This window comes from Camelus dromedarius, chromosome 9 (assembly GCF_036321535.1).
Source record: "Camelus dromedarius isolate mCamDro1 chromosome 9, mCamDro1.pat, whole genome shotgun sequence".
NCBI lineage: Eukaryota > Metazoa > Chordata > Mammalia > Artiodactyla > Camelidae > Camelus > Camelus dromedarius.
The window spans coordinates 70,514,459-70,541,623 of record NC_087444.1 but is presented as its reverse complement, the minus strand read 5'-3'; the positions used below and the strand labels follow the sequence as shown (position 1 = coordinate 70,541,623).

At 49.7% G+C, this 27,165-nt stretch overlaps 1 protein-coding gene across 2 annotated transcripts; it reads left to right on the top strand.

Annotated features, from left to right (window-relative positions):
- The first annotated feature begins 170 nt into the window (after positions 1-170).
- On the top strand, positions 171-22,723 carry XRCC1 (X-ray repair cross complementing 1). 2 transcript variants are annotated; one of them, XM_031458771.2, is made up of 17 exons: positions 171-327; positions 1,184-1,276; positions 9,212-9,322; positions 14,745-14,903; positions 15,809-15,886; positions 15,983-16,088; positions 16,280-16,389; positions 16,465-16,576; positions 16,691-16,949; positions 17,224-17,340; positions 19,845-19,938; positions 20,084-20,216; positions 20,527-20,578; positions 20,673-20,812; positions 21,894-21,984; positions 22,380-22,455; positions 22,549-22,723. In XM_031458771.2, exons 1-17 carry the CDS (start codon positions 277-279, stop codon positions 22,660-22,662), a joined length of 1,896 nt encoding a protein of 631 aa, XP_031314631.2. In that variant the 5' UTR covers positions 171-276; the 3' UTR covers positions 22,663-22,723. The 2 variants fall into 2 exon arrangements, with proteins under 2 accessions (XP_031314631.2, XP_031314630.2); XM_031458770.2 differs by having other exon boundaries at positions 16,280-16,576.
- The last annotated feature ends 4,442 nt before the right edge of the window (positions 22,724-27,165 follow it).

Here is a 27,165-nt window from a genome sequence, read left to right as displayed (position 1 = left end):
TGGTGTGACTGTCACCGGGAGGAGGGGCTAGAGAGAGGTTTGGCCCGAGGGAGGAGGGAAGAGCTCGTTGCTAGGGAACTCAGCGCCTCTCCCCCTCCTCCGGAGAGCCGCACTGGGCTTGCGCAGTGTTGACGCGACCTCCGGCGCGCCGCTGTTTGAAAGGCCCGAGGCTCGCGCGCTTGCGCAGTTAAGCCCGCGCAGGGACCACTCCATGTCCGCCCCCTAAACTCAGACTCTCCTGCATCTTTCTGGCCAGGCGAAGCCCGCGACGTTGACATGCCGGAGATCCGCCTCCGCCATGTAGTGTCCTGCAGTAGCCAGGACTCGGTGAGGGACCGGCGTGGGGGAGGTTGGAAGAAGTAAGGGAATTCACGAGGGGGCTCTGGGAGAACTTTGGGAGTCTAAAAGGTGTTGAACAATAATCAGTGTGGGGCTGCAAAGAACAAAGAACTTTATTTGGGGGGCTTAGGAATTGCAATTCGGGAGACACAGATTCCTGGAAAACGGAGAGTATTGGGAACGAGAAAGAGTCGGGCTTCTGAGGACAAAGGCCACAGCGTTGTCAAAGTTTCTGGAGAGAATTGTGGTTGACTCATACATGAAAAGAAATATTTGGCTTTAAAGAATAGGCTGTCATGAGTTACTTTAGGGTAAAGGGTCCCATAAATAGATAGGCTGTCTGGAGTTACCTTATGGTAAGTATTTGATAAGTATCTTGAGTTTCTGGCAGGTGTTCTAGATGCCTGTGTTAATGCAGTAAGTGGTCAAAAGGTCACATTCCATCCAGGCTGAGACCTGCAGAGTCACAATTCCTCAGAGGCTCCATTTTAGAGGGCTCTTAGCCATACCGACTTCATTTTGATTTTCCTTTTATAAATGGGACTTCGTGAAATTCTGAGGAGGATCGTGGGGGAATTTCTCAGAGGCCATAAGGGAATTCTGGGAGAGATGTGGAATAGAGGAACTTCTAGAGAGAATAGGAGAGACAGAGGAGCTTCCTTAGAGGGCTCATAGGTGAACTTCCAGGAGAAAATGCTGTAGGGGACTCAAGGCCGAGTGCGGGGGAATTAATAGGGAAACTTAAATCTCGGGGATCTCAGAGGACTCAAAGGAGAAATCTGGGAGCTGGGAACCTAGCTCTCATCTCTGTACCTAACTTTCCCTTTCCCACTCTTCTCTCCAGGCCCACTGTGCAGAAAACCTTCTCAAGGCAGACACTTACCGGAAATGGCGGGCCGCCAAGGCGGGTGAGAAGACCATCTCTGTGGTGCTCCAGGTGATCCTGCCCTTCCCCTCTCTCCTTCTTAATAGGAGTCTGGAGACCCAGGGTCCAGACTCTGCTCTTGGGTTAACCAGCAGTAGATTGAGGCTGAGGCACTTTCCCTTGGGGCCTTATGTGGAAAATGAGCAGTGTGATTCTTGTGGCCCTTAGCAGAAGAGAACAGTGATCAACGGACTAGGCCAGGGATGACTATAGGAGTCAGCATGTGGCCCAGGTGGGTTGCCGCTACTTTCTGGGCTTCCACTTCCTCACCTGGAACAGAGTGAATCATTGCCATGTATCCTGCTTTCTAAAGTCAGTGGGCTCAGGGCTGGAAGTTGTCTCAGAAGATCATCTAAGCTGATCAATAGCTCTTTCTAAAGATGGGGAAACTGAAGCATAGGGAGGGGAGAAGTGAAGTGGCTGGTCTAAGCTATCAGTTCTGGGATGCTGAGGGCTTTGGTACATGCTCTTATGGAATCCGCACCACAGACCGTGAAGTTGGAGGAAGGCAAAGTGGGAAGGGTAATTTGACCAGAGATGGTTACCAAATTCCAAACAGGCTGTTCCTGTCAGGCATAAGAAACTGGTGAGAGAAGAGAGCTAAGTATGTTTTAAGCATCTGTTCTTTGCCAGGTGCGGCCTGGGTGTTTTACCTGCGTGATCTGGTTCTTCACGGAGCGGGAGGACGTAAGGGCTGTTTTCACCACTAATAAATGGCGGTGCTAAGACTGGAACCCACTGTTGGTGCTCTTAACCACTTTGTCATACTGCCTTGTGTTCATACAGTGAGTTGGCTTTCTTGATTTTGGCCACATTTCTTCCTCCTGAATGTAGGGGTGTTTGAGGAGGGATGTTGGGAGCAAGACTTACATGATTGTGTTGGACATATTTTTGTCTCTTTCTCGCCCAGTGGTTTTGAAAAACTTTGGGTTCACAGATCCTTTTGAGAATTAGAGAGAAGCTGAGGATTCTCTTCCCATGAAAAATCCACAGACCTATAAGACTTTCTGAATAATTTTAGGAGTTTAAATACCTCTCAGGCCTCTCACATAGTAATAATAATAAGAGCTAAGATTTATTTGACAGTGTAACCACCAGTCACCATTCTCAACGGTTCACATGGTTTAATTCATTGAATCCACATAAAAACCCCATGACCGAAGGTCTATTGTTATCCCATTTTATGATGAGGAAACTAGGCCCAGAGAGGTTATACAACTTACTTAGAGCCAATGTTTCAAACTGAAAAACAGGTTGCTGACAGTTTAGTCTTAGGACCTGGATTCAAGTTCCCATCTCTCCCTCTTACTCACTCTGTGACCTCGGGCACATGGGTTCATTTCTTTGAAACTGTTTTCTCATATGTCCGTTGAGAATAATGCAACCGAAGCCCAGGGTTAGGTGACATAATGTTTGCAAAAGTGATCTGTCAACATGCAGGTGTTTGTGTAAAGGGAGGGATTCATGGTTTTTATTACTGGGCGATGATTCTGCTGGGCTCTCTTATAAAATCAGGAAAATCACATTTGGTTCTCCACCCCAGTTGCAGTGGGAGCAGAGAGGAGACAGGATATGAGGAGTGAGGGAGCCAGAGGGGCCAGGCCAGGCACGGGAGTCTCTGGCCTGGGGGACTGAGGGAGCTGTTGCAGCTGTCACCAACATGGGAATCCTAGGGAAGGGACAGCTGGAGAAGGTGACCCGTTGGTTGGGACGTCCAGGTTTGATGTGACTTTGGGACATCCAAGGGGTGACATACAGGAGGCAGTTGGGAATTGAGCATGGAGCTGGAGACAGTTGTAGGAGTTGTCAGTGCAGGGACAGGATCTGTAGACCCAGAAGTGGGTGGAGTCATTGGTTTATTTGTTTATAAATGCGCCTTCTATAGGCCCATCACTGGGGCACAGTCCAGTGGGCAGCACCAGGTGAAAATATGTCCTGTGGAGCTTTCATGTTAGCAGGGGCACATTGACAAATCAGGAAGTAAAATGTGTATCAGAGGATGAGTGCTGTGGAGGAAATTACATGTTTAAGGGGATGAGGAATGCCTCCAGTGGGAGAAGAGGCAGTGGTGAGAGGTTTTTGTCCAAATAGGGACTTGGGGAAGGCCTCCCTGAGAAGCTGACATTGAGCAGTGAACTCTGTGAATATCTGTGGAATAAACACAGGCTGCGAGGCAGGCTGATGTTTTGCAGGCTGGTGCCTGGCTGGTAGATTGGTGCCTGAGGGGCTTGAGGGACAGCAAAAAGGTGGTGTGAGTGGAGCAGAGTTAGCCGGCAGAGCGAGGTAGGAACTGATGGGGTAGAGGGTAGAGGGCCCCCAACATGCGTAAGGCCTGAAAGCCATTGTAAGGATTTAAGCTTTTACTCTGGACGAGATGGGAACCATGGAAGGCCTCTGAGCACAGGAGGAACAGAATCTGCTTTAGGTTCTTGCAGACTCTTCTGATTTCCAGGTTGAGAACAAACTGCAGGGGACAAGCGCAGTGTAGGCAGCACTGTAGTGGTTGTTAATTTAATTCATGTTGGAGACCCTTTGGAAAATCTGACGGCAGTTGCCAGTATGCAGGGTGACTCTAAATTCACCGGATGCTAATTTTGGTTCTCTTCAAGCAAATGATAAGCAGAAATTTTTGGACATAAGACACGTAGGCTAATCTGTGGGTTCTCCTCCTATCCTGTATTTTTTCCTCCAAATAATAGTTCACAATATCTGTATATTACCCCCTGGGGTTCAGCCCCCTGCTTGTGACAGCGCCACACACTTTTTTTGTTTGCAGTGGCTGAAAGAGGCTCGCCAACCCATCGCCTGCTCCCGAGAGGGCAGTTCCAACCTCTTTGCTAACCACCCCTGGGCCAGAGAGGGTGGCTGGGGTGCAGCCCAGGTGTAACTCCAGTGCCCTGCTGGAGGTGTATTCTTTAGAAGAAATGTTCAGTGTCTGTCAGTGGTTTTCTCATCACCCATCGTGGTGTTTTTAAATGTTTTACCTTCTTCTGACATGACGCCAGTGTACAGCCAAGCACACAGCCCAGCGAATCATCACAAACTGCAGCCCATGTACTCCACGCCCAGATCAAGGAACTGAACACGCCCCCTCCGCCTTCACCTCATCCCCTTGTGCTCCTTCCTGTCACCACTCCCTGAAGAGGGTAACCACGACCCTGATTTTTGATAGCATCGATTAGCTTTGCCTGGTTTTGAACTGGACATAAACAGAAACACACAGTATAGAATATTTTTATGTCTGGCTGCTCTGCTCCCGCCCAGCATTGTTTGCTAGTTTCATCCTCCTTCCTGGGTGCGGCTAGAGAAGTTTCATTCTCATTTCTGGATAGTATTCCATTGTTGGAGATAACCACTGTGGTTTTATTAACCTTACTTTTCAAATGAGTGTTATATGTATGTGGTGCATAACCTAGAAGGCACAAAACGGAGGGTAGACACTGAAAAGGAAAGCCCCCTCCCCACCTGCTTCCATTCCCTCCTGCCCTTTTTCCGGACCTCTGCTACCCAGGTCTTCCCTCCTGTGGTAACCACTGTGAGCAGTTTCTTGTGTGGCCCCCCCGGATCACTCTTTCCACATGCAAGTGTACATATCCACCCCTTTTTAAAAGTACATAGTATGTACATGGTTCCCTCCCTTGTTTTTTTTCCAAGTCACTGTATCTTGGAATCCATTGTCATTGCACCAATTTCTACCTTATTCTTTTAAATGGTGCATAACGTTGCCTTTCATGGATGTGGAACAGTTTTTTTTTTAACAAGACGTCTCAGGGACTTTGCAAACCTTCCATGTTCCATTTGTTTTGCAGTCATGCATTTTGTCTTCCTGGGAAAGGCGCGCACACAAACCTGGGCCACAAATGAGTCATCTTGTGCGTAAGCCCTTCTCCTAACAGCTGATACTGAACACTCACCTCTTTTTTTTCTTGAAATAAAAATCACATTACATAAAATTTATTATTTTAACCTTCTGAAGTATATAATTTGGGGATTTTTAATATACTGATAGTGTTCTGTGAACATCACCACTATTCTAGTCTGGAACACTTTCATCACCCCAAAAAGAAACCAGTAACCATTAAGCTGTCCCTCCCTATTCCCCTTTCCCCAGGTTGCCCTTGGCAGCTACTGATCTACTTTCTGTCTCTATGGATTTGTCTATCCTGGACATTTCATTTAAATAAGATCATACGATATATGGCCTTTTGTGTCTGAATTCTTTCACTTAGGTTCATATTTTTGAGGTTCCTCCATGTTGTAATTTAGATCAGTGCCTTATTCCTTTTCACAGCTGAATACTGTTCCATTGTAGGTAAATACCAAACAATGTGTATCCATTGATAAGCTAATGGACATTTGGGTTGTTTCCATGTTTTATCAGAAATTTTTTATTTATCAAAAAGAAGAAAGACAAGAGAGTATATGTGTGTTTAAAGTAGAAGTTGTTGTATATGAAAAAAGAATTATTCATTTAAAATACAAATATATACATCCTAGTAGATGGAGGGTCCCATGGTTTATAATGTGGGAGAGGTAGAGATGTTGAGTTTTTACCTCAAGGATTGAAATAGGGGAGTTGGAAAGGAGTTAGGGTCTGAATTTCTCTACCAGTCATTAGCTGAGTGTGATGTGTGAGCTATTTATTTACCTGTCTGAGCCTCAGTTTCCCATCTGTAAAGCTGGGAGAGTTACAGAGCCTTCCTCCCAATGTAGTTGTGAGGATTCAGTGATGCCTGGCCCAGGGAGAGCTTAGCCAAGTGTGGTATACAGGATAATGGTCCCCCTAAAAGGTGTCTACATCCTAATCCTCAGAACCTGTGAATATGTCCTTTACATGGCAAAAGGGACTTTGCAGATGTGGTGAACTGAGGATCTTGAGATGGTGAGATTGGCCTGTGTGATTGGGGGTGGGGGGCAGTGTCATCACAAAGGTCCTTATGAGGGAAGGAGGGCAGGCAGGAGAACCAGAGTCAGATGAGATGTGATAACAGAGGCAGAGGTTGGAGTGATGTCATTGCTGGCTTTGAAGATGGAGGAAGGGGTCACAGCCGAGGAACAAAGGCAGCCTCTAGAAGTTAGAAACAAGACGAGGAAACGATTCTCCCCTAGAACCTCTAAAAGGAATGAAGGAGCCCTGTGACATCTTGACTTCAGCCCAGTGAGGCCACATTTCAGACTTCTGACCTCCAGATCTGGAAGATATGTTGCTTTTAGCCAGTAAGTTTGTGGTAATTTGTTAAAGCAGCAGTTGGAGACTAATATGCCTAGCACCTGGCACACAGTGAGGATTTTTTTTTTTAATTGAAATATAGTTGATTTAAAGTATTGTGTTAGTTTCAGGTGTACAACAAAGTGATTAGGTTATATATATGTATGTGTGTGTGTGTATATATACATGTCTTTATTTGGGTTCTTTTCCGTTATAGGTTATTTTAAGATATTGTAAACAGTAAACAGTAAGTCCTTGTTGTTTATCTGTTTTATATATGGTAGTGTGCAACTGTTAATTTCATACTCCCAGTTTATCCCTCCCCGCCCCTTCCCCTTTAGTAACTATAAGTTTGTTTTCTATGTCTATAAGTCTGTTTCTGTTTTGTAAATAAGTTCATTTGTACTATTTTTTTACATTCCACCTATTAGTGATATCACAGAATATTTGTCTTTCTCTGTCTGACTTCCTTCACTTAGTATGATCATCTCTAGGTCCATCGGTGTTGCTGCAAATGGCATTATTTTAAGAATTTTTAAATGTTAGCCGTGATGTCCCTTTGTGACAGATGGAGGGAGGACAGAGCCAAGGATACAACTCAGGGGCACTGTTCCTTCGACAGATGGTTACTGGGGCTCCCCGTCCATCTGTCCATCCATCAGGAATGTATCGAAGGCCTTCTGTGACAGTAGTATCAGCTGACATTGACAGAGTGTTTGCTCGATGGTAGGCACTATTCTAAGAGGATTTGCATATATTCCTCGTTTGAATCTTCACAACAAACCTATGAGGTAGAAGCAGTTTCTGTTTCCATTTTACAGGTTAAGAAACAGGCACAAGGGGTGACAGGGAACCAGTTGCTCCAGAATCACACAACAGTAAGTAAGCAGAGCTGAGAAGGACCAGACATGGTGTCCGGCACTGGGGACACATTAGGGAGTGACTTAGATATGGTCCCTGCCCTCATGGAGCTAAAAGTCTGGTGAGGGAGATAGCTGCTGGACAAATACAAATAAAAAGTGTACCTATATAGTATCAAGTGGTGATAATGAAGAAAAAGTAGGGTGAGGGGATAGAGAAGAGCACCTGATAGGAGGTGAGGGAGGCTACTTTGGTTTGTCTGAAGAAGTGATATCTGAGCAGACACCAGAATGGTGGAAGGAGCCAGCTGTGGGAAGGTCTGGGGGACGAGTGGGCCAGGCAAGGGGAACAGCAGGTGCAAAGGCCCTGTGGTGGGAAGGACCCAGCCAGGACAGAGGGAAGCCCGTGTGGCTGGAGGAGTGTAGCCAGAAGCTGAGTAGTCAGCCTGGGACTTCTCGCAAACCTGGGCGGTACTGCGCATGCCATCCCAGGGTTCAGAGCAGGAAGCGGCGGGGGGGGGGGGGGGGGGCAGCAGGCATCCCCAAGAGGCGCTCTCCAACGGACCTGTGATGGGTGGAGGAGCACGCGGGGACTACAGCCAGCCTGCCTGGGCTCGAGCTGCGTGCCCTTGGGGAAGTTACATAACCGCTTCCTGCCTCCACTTGCTCCTGTGTAAAATAGAGAAAATTTTCTCCTGTCTCACAGAGCGAAGACACAGGTGTTATGTGTCTGCCACATCATGAGCACTTAGGTGTCTGCTGCAATTGCTGGGCGTCATGGTGATTATTATTCTGTGTCATCTCAACTCCCTTCAGAAGGAGGGTTATTACGATGCCCCTCCCCTTTCACATGTGAGGAAACTGTTGCTCAGAGAGGTTGTCCATCACCCAGGGCTGGACAGCTTGGAAATGGCAGGGCTGGATTTGAACCCAGGCTTGCCTGCCCCCAGGTCCAGGTTCCTTCCTCCCTTATAGGGATGTCCCTGCTCGTAGCAGTGTGCAGGCAGTGTCTGGGCGACTTCCTGACTAGGAGGTGACAGGGCAGAGGGGACCGTGTAGGGTGGTGGGCAAGATGCCTTTGAGGGTCAAAATAACTTGTCATCCTAGGAGCCAAATAAAAAAGCCCCAGACTGGAAAGCAGGAGACTTGCTTCAGCTGTTCCTAACTGCCTTCCACCCTCACGTAGCTTTCTGTGCCTTTGACTGTCATGCGGGAGTGGCAGAAACTTTGAGGGAAGCCTTCCTACAGTTCACTCTTTTCTTCTCTTGACAAATAATTATCAAGCATCAACTAATAATGCCTCCTGACTGACAGCGGCAGAGTGCCTGCTCCATGCCTCACCCTGTGGCCACAGTGTTTATGTGCATAATCCTCGATATGGTGATCACCCCCATGTTACAGATGAGGAAACTGAGGCTCCAAGAGGTTAGCTGACAAGGCCATACAGCTAGGGTGTGGTGGAGCTGGGATTCCAATCCAGGCATCAGTGGTGAGCAAAACCAGGCCCCTGCCCTCAGGGAGCTTCCACAGGGTCCTGTGTGGTTGGGGGTGGAGGTGACACCTGTGCCTTTGTCTGCAAGGAATTCTCTGTGGTAGCGGGTCATAAGCCGGTCTAGCCAAGTCTGGAGGAGTCAGGGAAGGGGGTGTGTGGGCTTGTTCATTCAGTCAGTGAATATTTTCGAGCTCTGACTCCAGGCCACACCTTGTACTGCGTGCAGGGAACCCAGGGGAACATCCAGCCTCAACCCCCACTGTCACTGAGTTGGCATCACAAGGAGACGTGGCTGCCCAGATGGGGGCCATCTGTCTTCAAGGTCCCACAGCAAGCCCAGGGGGTGTGCAGAGCAGCACTGACAGCATGCGTTCCCTCCCCTGCAGCTGGAGAAGGAGGAGCAGATACACAGCGTGGACATCGGGAATGATGGCTCGGCCTTCGTGGAGGTGCTGGTGGGCAGCTCGGCTGGAGGGGCCGCGGAGCAAGACTATGAGGTAAGCAGGGGCTTGAGTGGGGCCCCCTTGCCGCCCCAGGGTCTCCTGGGCCCCAGGCTGGGGTGGAGACAAGTTGCACTGACCTCAGCCCTCTGGAAGACCCCAGCGTACAAAGAGGCAAAGAGCAGACCCAGGCAGTAAGCCATACACAGCAGGGCCAAGGCCAAGACTGCATCGCAGTTGCGTAAAGAACCAGAGGCACCCGTTTGTTTTGTGATGAGCAAAACTGCTTTCCTCGGGTCCCAGAGCTTCTCAGAGATGTGCCGGCAAACTGAGATCCTGAATTGCTTGGGAAGCCTCTGTCAGGTGCTTCATTTGTGACAAACATTTACAGGCAGGGATGCCTTTTGCTCTACAAGGAATATTTGAAAGCTGGCCCAGTCTTTTTTTTTTTAACTGGTTGCATTAATTCCAGCTGGATTGATGAGATCATTAGTCAACTGGTTAATCAACAGAATGTTTTTGGATAAAAGGAAGCAGACTGTGAAAAAGAGATTTTACAATTTTAAGTGAATAAATCATGTTCCTACAAGATTTTTTTCCTTGCAGTGAGAAATTGTTTTGAATTGAGGTATATTTTACACACAAGAAAATGTACAGGTCAGAGTTTTGCAAGATGTATACACCTGCGTAACCATCCCCCAAATCAGGACGTAGAGAATTGCCAGCATCCCTGAAAACTCCCTCATGTCCCATTGCAGTCAGCCCTCCCACCCTCAGCTCAGGCCACCACTGATCTCTCTTCTGTCACTACAGACTAGTTTTGCCTGTCCTAGAATTTTGTATAAATGGAATTTTACAACATGTGTTTTTTTTTTGTGGCTGGCTTCTTTTACTCAATGAACTGTTTTTTTGAGGTTCTTCCATATGTGTATATGTCAGCGGTCTGTTCCCCCTTATTGCTGAGCAGTATTACCAGAAGCGTAGATCATAATTTGTTCATCCATTCCCTTGTTGGCAGGCATCTGGGCTGTTGCCAGTTTTTGACTCTTATGAAAAAGACTGCTGTGAGCATTCTTGTATAAGCCTCTGTATAAGATCTCTTTGGGGTGAATACCTAAGAGTTGAATTGCAGGGTCTTAGGGTAGGTATATGTTTTAACTGTAATAGAAATCGACACTCTTCCAAAGTGGTTGTACTGTGTTATGTTCCCTTCAGCAGTATGTGAGTTCTCTTTGCTTCTCATCCTTACTCATACTTGATATTGCCAGTTTTTTAAATGAATGTGTGTTGAATTTCATCAAGTGCTTTTTCTGCCATACAAGGTACATTTTAACAAATGAGGTTCCCCTTGAACACACATTCTTATTCTGAAGGTTCTATAAGTTGTAAAAAGGCAAACTGAGACACATTATATTTTGAAGAGTTTATTTGAGCAAATAATGTGAATGGGGCAGCCCAAACTACAACATGATTAGGGATGTTCTGTGGGCAGGCTGGGACAGAGGTTTTTAGAGAGAAGACATGGAAGCAAAGCAAAGCAATGATTTAATTGACTAGAGCTTAAACAATTGCGTTACTTGGGAAAATCTCGTTACATGACTTTTTTTTTTTTAATTGAAGTATAGTCAGTTACAATGTGTAAATTTCTGGTGTACAGCGTAATGTTCCAGTCATGAATATATATATACATATATTCATTTTCATATTCTTTTTCATTAAAGGTTATTACAGTATAGTTCCCTGTGGTTACTTGACTGTGATTAGTTGTTCCTGCATTTCGTTTTCTTAGATTTCGAGTTCATCAACTCTGGCTTAAATTTTGGTTGGTTTACTTAGGCTTCTTAAGGCACCAGAGTCACCTAGTCTGATGGCCTCCTTGTTTAAAATTTTAAACAAAACCAACAGTCTTTGGGACTGTTTAAAAAAAAAAAAAGTTCTCTCTTCTTCTTGGCAAACAGATTTAGATCAAAATTCTACTTTGTAATTATGGAAACAGAGAAAGTGCTTTGTTAGCTAAAACTTTATCTAATCTGGCATATGAATCTTTATTATTCACCCTCTTCTCTACCTGGAAAGATGGAATGGCTAGCTTCATCTTTTCAGAGTCTGAAAACCCCTGTCACCTGAAACTCACATTATAAATCAACTACACCTCAGAAAAACCAAACTTTTAAAAAGAACCCTATGTCAATAGTGTCCCATATTTTTCAAGTTTGTAATTAAACTTCTGCTGGAAATTTTGTTATATAACTTCTGGCCAAGACTGAGTTAAAGACTCTGGGGCTTACAATGTCTGGCTTCTGCCCAGAGACAAGATGCAGCTGGAAGAGCCAAGAAAGAAAAGGAAAAAGGGTCGAGCAGGGCTGGTCCGTGTTGATGTCACCTACACAACCCAAGCCAAAGGCACGTATTATAATAACTAATGCCGTTTTCTACAAAATCAACAACATGTTCTTTTTTTTTAGCCCTCCTAATTTTACAAAGGAGATACCTAAGGTTTTGAGGTTAACCCAGTCTAGAGAATAAAGGTTTAATCCTGGAACCTTAAAGACAGTATTGGATGATAAAAACAGCTGGAGTTGTTTTCTCTTTACAATGAATGGGAGAAGAATACATTCAGAGGAAAGCTCCCCCTTTGTATGGGTGGCAGCTGCCAACCACAGTTTGCGTTGCCCCTTCATTTAGTCACTAGATGATACTTCAGCTCCCCCATCAGCTCAAAAACAGGCCTTTTATAAACAAGTATAGTCAGGGCCAGGAAGATGGCTTCCCTTCTGTATAATTTTCTTCATCTTTGTTGTTTCCTTTTCATAATCAGGGCTGAGCACAAAGAGACAGCTAGTTACAGTATGTGTTTTTCTCAGCAAAAAGCTTTTGTTTCCTAATTTCATGGATTTTACAGTGTGTCAGAAAAGAGACTGAGTAATAGATTTTGCCCAACTAAAACTGGCTTACTGCCAAATAATATTTATAGTTTCCTTAGGAGAGAAGTCCAGCATTAGGCAGACCCAGAGTTGATCTGGCAGCTGAACAAAGTCAGGGTGCTAAGTTGGGCACCTCTTGATTCTTTTGGTCTTGGCTGCATGGTTACAAGATGATTGCCATTGCTCCATCCATCACCTAGTAGCATCCAAAGCAGAAAGTGGGGAAAAAAAAAAAAAGCAGAAAGTGGAGGGGTGGAATGGCAGAAATGCAGTGGTTTTCTTCCATCCTCTGTTTCTTTTTAATGAGGGAAGAAAATCTTTCCCAGAAGCCTCCAGCAGGCTTCCTCTTGACGTCATATTGGCCAGTCCTGGGTCATGTGCCTGTCCTTGGACCAACACTGGCAGAGGGAATTCTAATGCTTGGACTAATCATGGTTCATCCCTTAGTGTTAGACATGCAGCTCTCCCACTCTTTTTTCAAAACTGGTCAGTTTTTGCTCCATCATGCTGTCTGTACTGTCTGTAGCTCCATTTATTTCTTTAAACTATTAAACACACTTACTTTTATTGTGTGTTTGATAATGTAATACATGAATTCTTTTTTTGTATATGTATTTTTATTGAAGTATAGTCAGTTTACAATGTTGTATCAATTTCTAGTGTACAGCATAATGCTTCAGTCATACATGAAAATACATATAATCATTTTCATATTCTTTTTCACCATAAGTTACTACAGGATATTGAATATAGTTCCCTGTGCTATACAGTATGAACTTATTGTTTATTTTTCTTTGTCTTTCTGGCTTACTTCACTTAGAATGACAATCTCCAGGTCCATCCATGTTGGTGAAAATGGCATTATTTTATTCTTTTTTATGGCTGAGTAGTGTTCCATTGTATAAATATACCACAACTTCTTTATCTAGTCATCTGTTGATGGACATTTAGGTTGTTTCCATGTCTTGGCTATTGTAAATAGTGCTAATACACGCAGTCTTTGTGGGTCTGAGTCCACAGTTTGTGGTTTCTGTTGACCCTAAGTCATGGCGGCCTGTTTCCTCATGCCTTGTGCGTGTGTGTGTGTGTGAGATAACTTCTGTTCTTGGGGAATATATCTGTGGGGATTCTTTGAGGGCCTGGTTTGAATACGTTCCTCCTAAAGGGGTTTGCCCTGGCATCAGGTGCTACTGCATACACGGGACCACTTATAGTTTTCAACTTGGGTTTTTCCACACAGGTAGCATGTGGATTTTTCCTCCAACTCCTTGAGTACAGACCCGCAGTTAGGAGTTTCCAGAGAGAATTTTTCATCTTTCCTCTGCTGTCCCCTGAGAGCTAAATTCTCCCACTGATTCTCCCATGAGACACATGTCCCCCTAAATTACACACAAAGGGTGTTGCCCTTTGGAGGGCCCAGCTCCATGCACTGTGGCCACAGTCTCTGAGATGCCTTTCTTCTTGGCTTGGAGCCGAGGCTTTGTCTCCCCTTCTCCGCTGTTACCACCACCCAGAGCTCTTACAGATTAAGCTCTGTGGCCCCTGGAATCAGCAATAGGGCAAACGCCAATGTCAGTGCCACCGGCTGTACTGGTCAAGGTTTCACCAGGAGACTGAAACTGCCCCAATTACATTTAACAGAGAGAATTGGTGATGAGGTATTAACCTGAAGAGGTGGGAAGACTAAGGTTGGACAAAGAAGCAATGGCAGGGAGCGGCCACCAATCTTAGGGTTGGAGGAACAAAGGAAGAGGTTGGAATTATTGAAACAATGATATTTAGAAGCTTGGAGATAGGGCCCTTGGAGTTAAAACTCAGACCGTGAGGAAGGGGTGCTTCCCTGCTGGTTCTGTTGTGTCCCTGAGCGGATGCCCTGAGGCCAGTTCTGCAAGTGTTGAGAAGCTGCAAACTGGATTCACCTGCTGTTCCCCTCCCCAACCCCGGCAAACAGCTGCAGAAGGAACCACACCTGGGTTGCTGCTCACCTGCCAGAGACAGCAGAGCCCTCCTCTTTCCTCCATCCTTGATCCCCTCTCTCTCGCGCCCCCTGTTGGTGGAGCCTGACAAGGAGCCCATGGACCCTGCTCAGCATCACGGAACTGAGCCACCAAGGGTGCGTGCGGACTGAGAGACAGTCACTTAATAGACTTCTGTGCTGTCACTTCTGGCCTCCTTCCCCTTGCCTTTCTGCTGACTCCTCCACGTGTTTCCAGAAGGTGTTTGCACGTTGGGCTTGTGGTGAAGATCCTCATCCCAAAGGGTTCCTTAGGCTGGGTAGCCTGCAGCTGGCCAGATATGGAAGACTCTGTGGAAGGATTTAGATAAGGATCGTCCAGATCTGGAAGTGGAAGTGTCCCTCTGGGGCCTGTGTTAGTTAAGGACTGACTGGAGGCCCAGAAACAAGAGACGAGTCTAGAGACCTTGAGGCACGTTGACATACAAGCTGGACCTGGTGACTCCCTCGTCCCTGCTGGGGCCCCTGCCCTCCTCCAGCCCCTAGGAGGTGTCACCGAAACCGGCCAGGCCCAGCTCCCATTCACTGTGCCTTTTTCCAGGTCCTTCTGGTCACCTCTTCCTTCATGTCCCCTTCTGAGAGTCGCAGTGGCTCAAACCCCAACCGTGTTCGCATTTTTGGGCCTGACAAACTGGTCCGGGCAGCAGCAGAGAAGCGCTGGGACCGTGTCAAAATTGTCTGCAGCCAGCCCTACAGCAAGGTACCTTGGGTGGGAGCTGGGTGCGGGGTCCTCGGGCCTGAGCCACAAGAGAGGAGGGGCCGAGTTGGAGTCCCAGAGGGCTGGGGAGACCGGACAGCTGGTCTCCCCATGGGATTATGAGGAGGCTGGATTCCTGCATTCCTGGAAATGTTTGAGATCCTCCCCACATAGGAATCTTCATTTACTGGAGGAAAATTAGGAAGGCTGACCTGCAAGACTACGGGGGAATTGGAAGGGGGAGCCGCTGACTCAGTGGAGGCATGGCCTCATAGATTTAGGCCTTGTAATTAACATCATGAGAGCTAGCGTCAGAAGGCTGGTTTAAGACCTGGCTACTCCACTTCTCAGCTGTATGACCTCAGGCAAGGGACCTCACCTCTCTAGCCTCAGTTTGTTGGTCCTTATAGGGTTGCTGTCAGTTAGGGATGCTAGGCTGCGGTGACAGGACCCGAGTGTGTGATACAGCACACAAAGGTGTACTTCTTACCTGTGGATCTGTCCCGGGAGCTGTTCAGCCGGTCATCTGGGACCCAGGCTCCTTCCGTCTTATGGTCTGCATCCACTCTGTGGAGGAGGAAAGAGCCCGAAGCTTTTTCGAGTTTCAAAAGTGGCATGCAGCCTCCTCCCATTCCGCAGGCAGGACTTGGGGTGCACAGTGTATTCACTCAGACACCCAGCAGCCTTTGCCAGGGCTTCGTGAAGGGCTTTGCACTGACCCTGACCCCCAGTTAGGGCTCAGTAACAGCTCGCTGGTATTGTCTTTGTCATTATCATCCGGGCACCTCCTCGGGCACATGCATCCTTAGTGGGAAAGAGCCAGAAAGGGGTTTCCCTGAATGAAAGGGGCTTTGGGGCCAGCCCTCTGTCCTTGGCAGACTCCCTGAGTCCCACCCCTCCTTTCCCAGGACGCCCCCTATGGCCTGAGTTTTATACGGTTTCACAGCCCTCCAGACAAAGACGAGGCAGAGGCCTCATCATCCCAGGTAAGCTCTTCCCACCACTGCCCAGAGCCTTCTCCCCACCGCTTCACCCCCACCTGCCCACAGCCCACCCACTGCACTGACCTTGTGGGACCTTAGAAGGTGACCAAGCTCGGCCAGTTCCGTGTGAAGGAGGAGGATGAGAGTCCCAGCTCCCTGAGACCCGGGGCTCTCTTCTTCAGCCGGATCAACAAGACACTCCCGGGTGAGTGTGGAAAATTGGGTCCTCAGTGAGTAGAGGCCAGGGGCCCGGACTCCTGGGTCTGAGGGAGGAGGGGCTGGGGACCAGACTCCTGGATCACTGCTGGCTTTTGGGAACAGCACTCTGTGTCCCGTGGATAGGAGTAGAGGGTCTGAGGGCCCAGCCCTCTCAACCTGGATCCACTTTCTCTGTAGTCACAGCCAGTGAGCCTGCAGGACCCAGCTATGCAGCTGCTACACTGCAGGCCTCCAGTGCCGCCTCCTCGGCCTCCCCGGCCTCCAAGGCTGTGGGCAGCACCTCCAAGGTGAGGTCATCAGACCCTAGTGGGGCAGAAAAGGAGGAGAGGAGCCAGAGGCCTCAACCCATCCCACCCCCGCAGCCTCAGGAGTCCCCCAAAGGCAAGAGGAAGTTGGATTTAAACCAAGAAGAGAAGAAGACCTCCAGCAAACCGCCAGCCCAGCCCTCACCGCCCTCCCTCAAGAGACCCAAATGTGAGCAAACTGGATTCCTTGTTCCCACACGGGCTGGTGCTCCTGGGTCCGAGGGAGGACGGCTGGGCTGGCGTCCCAGGAGTACTAACGGAGTCTACTCTTCGGCTTCCCCAGTGCCAGCTCCCACCCGTACCCCAGCCGCTGCCCCCGTCCCTGCCCCAGCACGGGGGGCAGCGCCAGGGAAGCCCCGAGGAGAAGGCGCCGAGCCCCGGGCACCCCGAGCTGGCCCGCAGGAGCTGGGGAAGATCCTTCAGGGTGTGGTGGTGGTGCTGAGTGGCTTCCAGAACCCCTTCCGCTCAGAGCTCCGGGACAAGGCCCTGGAGCTGGGGGCCAAGTATCGGCCAGACTGGACTCCAGACAGCACCCACCTCATGTAGGCCTGTGCCCCCAGCCCCATGCTCCCCGCTGCCTCTCCTCCGCCTCTGTCTCCTCCATCCTGCTTTCTCTCCGTATCCTCTGCCTCTCTTTCTCTTCTGATTCTTACGTCTTCCCCTCAATCTCCCTATGTCTTCTTGGCTCCTCCCCCATCTGTGCCTTCGTCTCTCCCTCCCTCTGTCTCTCCCTCCCCGCCTCCCTTGTCTCTCTTTGCCCTTTGCCTCTCAGATCACACCTGACTGACACCCTCCATTCTGCCCCCCACCCCACAGCTGTGCCTTCGCCAACACCCCCAAGTACAGCCAGGTCCTTGGCCTTGGTGGCCGAATAGTGCGGAAAGAGTGGGTGCTGGACTGTCACCGCATGCGGCGGCGGCTGCCCTCACGGAGGTGAGGCCTCACTGCACATGTGTGCTCTACACACGCAGACGCACATACTGACCCTGCCCCTCATCCCTGGGCCAGGCAGTGCCAGGGATCTGGAGAGAAATCAGGCTGGGGCCTGCCGTTGGAGAAGGTGGGGAGCCCAGAGTCAGCAGACTTCCAAGGAGCAGGGGCAGAGGCTGGGAGACCCGGAGGAGAGAGGAGAGGCTTGCCTGGGAGTCCGTGGAGGGCTCTGGGAACAGAGAAGGAAAAAGGGCATTGCACGCTGGACAAGCAGCGTTTGCAGAGGCTGAGGGTAGAGAATAGAGATTTGGGGTCCATTTACATCCATTCAGAGCAAGACCCCAAAGGCCCTGCTCGGTACCAGGCTGGGCATCAAACGTGAGGTCCTGCCCTCAAAGGCATCTGACTTTGATGAGGGGCCAGACTTGTTACAAAAGTTTGGAGCAAGGGTGGGTGTAGGGCATACCTAGCATGCACGAGGTCCTGGGTTCAATCGCCAGTACCTCCATTAAAAAAAATTTTTTTAATTAAAAATTTAAAAAACCTTTCACTATATAAAAAAAAAGAAAATCAAAAAAAAAAAAAGGAAGGCCCAAGGGGAGGACCACAGTGAGCTAGGGGTCTTCAAGGAGGAGGAGAGATTTGCCAGGCTGAGCAGAGGCGGAGAGCATGCTGGGAGGAGGAGCCAAGGTTGTGTCTACCTGGAGGAGCTTCAGGGGGTGCTTGGCTTGCAGTGGGAGGCAGGACGTGGCAGGAAAACCAGGCCGGGGCAGCAGGAGCCATAAAGTGCTTTTGAGCTGGGAAAGGGCCGGCTCAGATCTGCGGCCCGGGGACTGGAGGGGAGACTTGAGTCACCTCCTTGGAAAGAAGACAAGGCCTGCATGTGTTCAGTGTTGGGGCTGCGCCCAGCCTGTTTGAGACAGTCTGTCATGGAGGCTGCAGGTGGAGGTGGACACGAGAAGGTGGTAGATCGGCTCAGAAAGTGCTTCTAGCACCTGGGGTCCACCCAGCTCCACAGACCCCTCATCTGTAGTTCTGGAATCCAAACACGCTTAGAAGCCAAAAGCCAACAGATTGTCTACATTTAGCACAAACTCACTTGCTGCGTGATTCTCCTGAGTTGTGTGAAGCTCTTTATGGACTTCATTTATCCCACTAAGCGTGCCGTCGTGTTTAATACAGAAATATGAACGGGTTTGCTTTACAGGGCACTCCTTCATATACCCCACTGGGGGGTGTTATATACCAAACTGCACACCTGCCATTCCCTTCCCTAAAATCTGAAAAATTCAGAAGTCTGAAACCCATTTGGTGCCCAGGGTCTCCTCTGGGAGCAGTGGGGAGCCATGGAAGGTGTGAGAGGGGCAGGGCCACCTCTGTCGTGAGGGGCGGAGGGTCAAGAGGAGGCTGCAGGTGGGGACCCTGCAGGAGGCGGGGACTTGGATGGGAGGAGGGATGGACTGGGGATATATTTCGGGACAAAGTAACTGGATTTGGATCACTGCCTGGGAAAGCGTGTAGATTTAGTATCGGATTTGCAACAGGGTTTTGACCCTCCTCCCCACAAAAAAAAAAATTGATAAAGCACTTTATATTTTTAAAATCCAGCAATAGAAGGAAGACTTCTGAAGGGTGGCTCTCTCCACAGTAATCACAAATTGAGGGTTTTTAAATCTTTTAATTCAAAACACTTTAAAGAAAAACCTTAGTAAATCCACCATCCATTTTTCAGTTGACTGCTACACTTTAAATCTTCTGAATTTCCCGTGAGCCATGGTTTTACGGTGAGGGTGACTGACCCGAACAGTGTGTCACCAGCTTTGAAACAAATCACATGCAGAAGGGTGTTAACGGGAGAACCAGGAAAGCACAGCCCACATTTTCTTTCGCTTCTGCCACGTCCGGGCTCTGCTGTGGGATTTGGGGGCAACGTGATTCCTCCCTCCAGGCTTTAGTGTTCTCATCTGTGAAAACAGCACCAACCTCAGGATTCAGTGACTCCATATCTACCAGGTATTCAGCACAGTCCCCGGCACCTAGGATCTCCCAGACCGTTGTTACTGTGATCAGAACGAGGAGGAGTCTTTTCCTGAAGTGTCAGTGGCTTGAGGAACCATAAATATAGTGTCAAAGTCTTTAACAATGGATTTGCTTTTGAGAATTTCCCCTTAATTGGTCGGCATTCACCTAGTGAGAAACTGGCTTTGATTCTCAAAGGGGAAAATGATTTCTGATTTATTTTATTCCCTTTCTGAAATGAGGCTTTCCTTCCTTGAGAGGGAAGGGAAGCCAGGCAGTGCTCTGGTTTCCAGTATGGGTGGCTGGGTGACTGGTGGTCCATGGAGCCCTTCCAGAGCTGGGAGGAAGGTGGGGCAAGCCAGGAGACTGGCCACGATGGCCACCCCGTGTACTTAGTCAGTGCCACTGGCCGTGGCTCCGAGTACCTCGCCACCTCCTCTGGAGGACGTGTCTGCTGTTGGGCTGAGGCCCGATTCCTCCTCCCCCAGGTACCTCATGGCAGGGCCAGACTCGAGCAGCGAGGATGAGGGGGGCTCTCACAGCGGTGGCAGCGGGGATGAAGCCCCCAAGCCTCCCCGGAAGGTCCGGTGCCCTCTGTGTGGGTGGGGGAGGGCGGGGCGGGAGGAGGACTCGGGTATGTTGTGGTACCCCAGACTCCCCACTCCTGCCTTCTGTGGGCACACACCTGCGATGCCCCTTCCCTCACTGACCCAGCCTCCCTCCTCAGCGCCCCCAGACCAAAGCCAAGCCCCCTCAGGCAGCAGGACCCAGCTCACCCCAGAGACCCCCAACCCCAGGAGAGACCAAACCAGCCTCACCAGGGCCCCAGGAAGATGCTGGCACTGAGGGGGAGCAGTCAGGTCAGAGCCTAATGGAGGAGGGGCCGGGGGCCTGGACTCCTGGTCTGAGGAGGAGGGACCAGAGACTCAGACTCCCTTATCTAAAAGGAGAAGGAGCTCAAAGCCTGAGCTCTTGGGTCTCAGGGAGGTGGGGCTGGATCCCAGACAGTGGATCTGGGGAAGTGGGGCTGAGGGGCCCTGATAACTGGATCTGGAAGGCAACTGAGCTTGACGGTTAGGATGCCTGCATCTGTGCTCAGGCATGAGGCTGGGAGGGAGGGTCCCATAGGACAAGGCAGTGGCCTTGTGTTGACTAAGCTTCCACCCACAGGACAGGACCATGGGGGTGAAGATTCTGGGGACACTGAGGATGAGCTGAGAAGGTAGGATTATGGCTGGGGGTCAGGGTGGCTCCAGCCTTGGGCAGAGGCAGATATGGTTGGCGTGCTCTACCCCCACCCCTGTTGTCTCCCCCAGGGTGGCTGAGCAGAAGGAACACAGGCAGCCTCCTGGCCAGGGGGAGAATGGTGAGGACCCGTACGCCGGATCCACGGATGAGAACACAGACAATGAAGGTCCCCCAGAGTCTCCTGACCTGCCAATTCCCGAGCTACCAGGTAGTAACTCCTTCCTCCTGATGTGGGACTTGGCCCTGTCACTTCTCTGCCATGACTTGCCCCAGCCAGGCCTGGGATGGCTACTGCCCTCCGTGACTTGTCTCCCAGTCTCCTCACTCCCACTCCCGAGCCTTTGCCCTCTCTTTGTCCTCTGGAGCCATCCCCCTCCCTCCAGCATCCTCTTCTGCTTCCCTTGTCCCCTCCTGACTTCTGTGACCACCCCCATCACAGCCCAGCCCCAGGCGTGACCTCCTTTGGCTTTCCACTCCCTCATGCCACAGCGTCCCCCTCCCTAGGCTTCAGGACTACCTGGGGGCTTCTAAGATCTGCAGGTGCCCAGGCCCCAAACCCCAGATTCAGTTTTGTCAGTGTGGCAGGGGGCCTGGGCACACAGACAATGTGGGCACTAATCTCTGTTGGAACCTACATGGTGCTGGTATGGTTATCTGTCACCCCAGATATAAACATGGGGGGTGTGGGGCAGGAGTCAGAGCCTCTGCCAGTCAAGAATGGAGGGAGAGTGGGCAGTCAGAGGGTCCGAGCAGAGGTGAGGTTCAGTGGCCCCTGAGAGAAGCCGTTTCCACCCCGTTCCTTGTGGGTGATGGGCAGGAAGGTACTTTGATCCTCCAAAGCCTCAGACGTGGCATTGGGAAGCTGATGGAGAGTCACGTGAAACCAGAATGAAGAAAGAGCCAGCCTGAAGGTCAGAGCCAGAGAAGGCACAGGTGAAAAGGAGTGCGACAGCCATGGTGAGGAAGTAGCAGGCTGTAAAATTTCCAACACGGGCCAAGCTAATGAAGTGATTTACCTCGTGTAAGAGACGTGTTGCAAAAGTAGTAATTGTGTCTTTTACCATTAAGGCAAAAAAACAAAAAACAAAAACAAACAACTCCCCAGAGGCTCAGATGGGCCTGGCTAGAAGCACTGCTCATCATGGATTCTTCCCACACCAGGGTGTGCATGGACACCCCCATCCCCTCTCCGGCCTTCCTGTCTTGCCTCCGTGTGTTGGCTGGCTGCTGGCTGGTACCTTGGAGCTCCAGGGGCCTCATGCTCGGCTCTTCCCCTGTCGCCCTTGCAGACTTCTTCCAGGGCAAACACTTCTTCCTGTACGGGGAGTTCCCTGGGGACGAGCGGCGGACGCTGAGCCGATATGTCACAGCCTTCAATGGGTCAGTCTCCGGGGGAGGGGGTGTGTTAGGTTGAGGAAGGCCACTCGGAGGATGGCGAAGGGGCATGTCCTGCAGGATGGGCACAGGCCATGGAGCCTGATGCCAGCCTGCTCGCTCTGCCCAGTGGCCCTGGATGCACAGCTTCCTCTGCTTTCCTCTTCTCCAAAGTACGGCTGGCTCCCCACCACCCTTCTGGAAGGACTGGTGACAGTGGGAGCTGCCAGTTTTGTGGCTGTGGCAAAAGTGGCACGTGGGAGAGTGGGGGACCCACAGGTGGTCCATAGGGGACATAGGTGGGGACAGAGAGAGGATGGCCTTTGAGGATGGTTGGGGAGTAGGGTTTCAAGAGGGGGAAGGGGGACACCGATTCTCTGCCTCTTTCTGCCTCCTGCCAGGGAGCTTGAGGACTATATGAGCGACCGGGTCCAGTTTGTGATCACGGCACAGGAGTGGGACCCCAGCTTTGAGGAGGTGAGTCCCAGAGGGAGACCCAACCTGCCTTCGCATCCCCTCCATCCCCTCCTGGCTCACCAGTTCCCGTGTGTGCCCCACCCAACAACGCAGGCCTTGATGGACAATCCCTCCTTGGTGTTCGTCCGTCCCCGATGGATTTACAGCTGCAACGAGAAGCAGAAGTTACTTCCCTACCAGCTCTACGGGGTGGTGCCCCAGGCCTGAAGCATATGCTTGTGCGCACGTGTACACACACACGAGGTTAATAAAGGTGACTTGGTTTGGAGCAGCTGTCCCTCTCACTTGAGTCTCCCAGAACCCCCAATAGGCTCCCAGCTTTCAGTCTTTTGTTTGGTTTTTCTTCCCCTCTGAGAGCCAGGTCTTCCGACTGCCTGGTGACTCCTGCGCTGGGGTCCCGGAAGAACAAAGGGCTCTCTATCCGGGTCTGGTAGGGGAGGAGTTCTTTGTCACTTCTCCCTGGCCCCTCATCCCTATGGTGGCAGGTGGCAGGGAATTGGGAATCTGATGCTCGGCACCACCCCTCTGCTGGTTCTGATGCTCTGAGCGCATTCCTGTGTCTTGGTTGTCCCTCTGTGGGTCCTGGGCTGCAGTCCAGGATGCTCAGGGCGTGAGCCTCTCTCTTGAAGTCTCAGCTCCCCTGGGCCAGGGACATCTCCCTTTCTCCAGGGCTCTCAGAAGTAGCTGGGTAACCATTATCAGCCTAGTTTTACATCATCTCTTTTGGGAGGTAGAAATGCGGGAATGGGCACTTTAATCAACCCACCCAAATCCTGAACCCCCTTCAAGGCTGCACCATATTCAAGGTGGGAACTGAGCTGGGTGTTAGAGAATCAGAGTAGGGGGGCATGGTATAGCTCAGTGGTAGAGTGTGTGCTTAGCATGCACGAGGTTCAGTCCCCTGTACCTCCATTAAAAAAAAATCAGTGTAGAAGATGAGAAGGCGTTCTGGCAGGGGCCACAGTGTGGGTGAAGGCCAGGAAGTGGGAACCACCCTGGTGCCTGGGGGCAGTTGAAGGAGCGTTGCCCCTTTGGTGACAAGGCTTTAGGGATAGATGTAGCTGGAAAGGTGGGCCCAGTCCGTGTAGCTATGTCATCTAGTGCAGTAGCCAGTGGCCACAGGTGGCTATTTAAACTTAACAACAATGAAATGAAAGGAAGAATTCACTTCCCCAGTCACACTGGTCACAGCTCACTGGCTGCTGGGCTGGACAGCACAAATGGAGAACATTGCCGTCACTGTAGAAAGCAAGAAGACAGGGCTGTCCCAAAGGGCTGTGGACAGCAGGCCGAGAAGCTTGGACTTCATCCTGGGAGTGGGAAGGTCAGGAAGAGGTCGTAGCGCAAAGGGCAGGGTCAGAGCCAGGTAGCAAATTTCCACAAACTTAGTATCTTAACAAAAGAAATGTGTAACTCTAGGTCTGGCACACTAGGCTAAACATCAGTGTGTTGGCAGGGCTGCTCTCCTTCCAGAGGCTTCGGGAGACAGTCTTTGTTCTGGTATCTTCTAGTTTCTAGCAGCTGCCTACGTTCCATTCATCTTCCATCTTCAAAGCCAGCAGCAGCCAGTTGAGTCTCAGGCTGTATCACTGACACTGATTTCTGTCTCATTTTCCACGCTTAAAGATCCTGCTGATTACACTGCACCTGCCCGGATAACCTGGGATAATCTCCTTGTTTTAAAGTCAGCCGATTAACAACCTTAATTCCTTTGCTGCCTTAATTCACCTTTGCCATGTAACATATTCGTAGGTTCCAGGGATTAGGACGTGAGCATCTGTGGGAGGCCATTATTCTGCCAACCACGCTTACCACGTGTGAAACACATGGAGCTCAGATGTGTGAAAAAACAGACATGAGTCCCTGATTTTATTTATTTTTTAATATTTTAGATTTTTAAATTATTTTTTGTAGGGGAGAGAAGGTAATTAGGTTTGTTTGTTTATTTATTTATTTGTTTATTTATTTATTTAATGGAGGTACTGGGGACTGAACCCAGGACCTCGTGCATGCTAAGCATGTGCTCTACCACTGAGCTATACCCTCCACTCTATGAGTCCCTGCTTTTAAGGGGCTGAGGTTTTGCTGGAGGAGAGAGATGGTGGGTGCCCTGCAGCGTTGGGCAGTGATAAATGCTACATGAGCAGAAAAAGCAGGGCAGTGTCATACAGAGAGTAGAGTGATAGGGTCATCAGGGAAGGCGACTCAGGACTCACCCCTCTGCAGGCACTTGGGAGAAGTAAGGGAGGGGGTGGGGGAGCCATTCCAGGCAGAGGAAAAGCAAGTGCAAAGGTCCTCAGGCAGAACACGTGCAAAGAGCAGCAGGGCTTTGTCAGGAGGCCCAGCATCCACCCTGACTCCACGCTGCCCCCTGGTTTGGTTGTGGCCAAATCCCATCTCTCTTAACCCTCAGCTTTCGCATCTGGACCAGGTAAGGTTGGACCAGATCGGCACCTCTCAAATGAATTTGTGTCCTCGAAACGCTGATGGTAGTGGTTGCTTTGGAGGAAATCTTCCAGGACACAAGCCATACTGCCGGGTTTGCAGGAGGGATCCTTCTCCTCCCCCAAGGCCTTGCTGAGTAGCCCCCGGTCCCTCAGCCTAATTGGTTCCATCCTTCTGCTGGGGATTCCACAAACCATCTCATCCTGTCCTCCATTTCTGATATGAGCTCAAACAGTAGTTCCTCAAGGTCTTTCCTAACCCTCTGTCTAACAGGAAATGCCAGGTATACACCCTTGTAATACTGTGTGTATCTCATAGTTTGTAACTTGGTTTGCTTATGGTCACATATACCAGTCTTTACAATTTGTACTTTTTGTGTCTTAAACGATAACTTTGTCTACCTCTGAGGTTACTATGATATTCTCCTTTATTTCCATCTAAATGCTTTAGAGTTTTGTCTTTCAAACTCAGATCTTAGGTCACTGGAAACTTATTTTTGTGTGTGCTCTTGGGGTAGAGATCTTTGTCAGTTTCTACGCTGCTGTAACAAACTACCTCAAGCGTAGTGGCTTTAAACAACACATATTTATTTTCTTACAGTTCTGGAGATTGGTAGTCCAAAGTCAGTCTGAGTGGGCTAAAATCATGGTGCCGGCTGGGCTATGTTCCTTCTGTAATCCCTAAATGAGGATCCATTGCCTCTTCTAGCATCTAAAAGCCGCCTGCAGTCCTTGACTCTTGGCCCCGCATCACTCCAGTCTCTGCTTCCATTGTCACATCTCCCACTCTGATTCTTCCACTCTTTCCCCTGTAAGGACCCTTGTGATTCCATTGGGCCTACTGGAATAATCAGGATCATCTCCCATCTCAACATAAGACCCTCCAGCACATCTGCAAAGTCCCTTCTGCCACGTGTGTGCCAACATACTGGTTCTGGGGATTAGGAGCAGCTTTGAGGGGACCATCATTCTGCCTACCACAGGATCCCATTTAATTTTCTTCCCTATCAGCTCATTCACAGATCAGCCTATCCTTTCCCAACTCGTCTACAGGAGGGGCTGGCAAACCACAGTCCACAGGCAAAATCCAGCCCATCTACTATTTTTGTAAATAAGGTTTTATGAGAATGCCTCATAAGCACAGGTCTGTATCTGAGCGCTCAGTGCCCTCCCACTAGCCTGCACCACCAGCCTCATTACCACAGCTTTGTAATCATTCTTGGTGAGAGGGGAGACAAGGCTCCCTACTTGATTTTCAAAGTGGACTCGGCTCCTTTACCTTGTTTTTGCCACGACTTGACTGGTGTCCACTTCCCTCACTAGACCAGATCTGTCTGGCCCACTGCTGTGTTCCTAACACCCTGTGTGCGGCCCTGCACACAGTACCTGCTTAATACACATCTGTAGAATGAAGAACAGTCCAAAATCAGCTCAGTTATCCTTGTTTTACAGCTGGAGAAACAGGCTCCAAGAGGGGAACTGTCTGCCTGAGATGATGCTTGTGGAGGCCCTATAACACTCTCGTTTTATAGATAAGGCATCTAAGTCTGGAGATGTGACAGAGCTTGTCTGCGACCCTGAGGCTCTTAAGTAGTGGGTCAGGGCTGGCGCCAAAGCTCAGGCTTTAAAAAGATTTTTATGCTATCGGTAGTATACCTCTTTGTTCTTGCTTTTATCGCTTAGTATTATCTTGGGAATCCTTCCATGTCAGTACATGTAGAGCTGCAGTTTTTTCCCCTACAGCTACATCTTCCATTCTCTGGCCGAACTGGAATTCCTTAGCTGGTCCCCTACTGATGGGCATTCAGGCTGTTTCCCGTCTTTGGCCACAGCCTCCACACTGCAGTGAACATGCTTACTCTCATACCTTTTTTCACGTGTTTGAGTTTATCTAAAGGATAAATTCCTAGAAGTGCGATAGGTGACATGAGCATATGTGCATTTTGTTTCTTATAGATACAGTCAATGGCCAAAGTGCAGGCACTAATTTAAACTCCCAACAATAAGGAGAGAACCTGTTTCCCCACACTCTTCAGCACACGATGCCCACAGGTGTTTTAACCTTGCCATATGATTAAGTGGGAAAAACCAGAGCCAGGGCTTTCAAACCACACCTCCAGGTCCATGGTTTGGGGCCCAGGACTAACTCTGTGGATGGCGCTTTCCCTTCCCAACCCCACCCCGAAACAACGAGGTCCTCCGCCTTCTAAGTTAGAGCCAGTGTGGGGCCAACCTCCCTTCCGGCTATCTGCAAGAGGCAAGTCCA

Coding starts and splice junctions, on each gene's coding strand:
- XRCC1 (XM_031458770.2), top strand. CDS start 277: ATGCCGGAGATCCGCCTCCGCCATGTAGTGTCCTGCAGTAGCCAGGAC. Junction 14,904..15,808: donor GCAGCCAGCCCTACAGCAAG/GTACCTTGGGTG, acceptor CTCCTTTCCCAG/GACGCCCCCTATGGCCTGAG. Junction 16,577..16,690: donor CTCCCTCAAGAGACCCAAAT/GTGAGCAAACTG, acceptor CGGCTTCCCCAG/TGCCAGCTCCCACCCGTACC.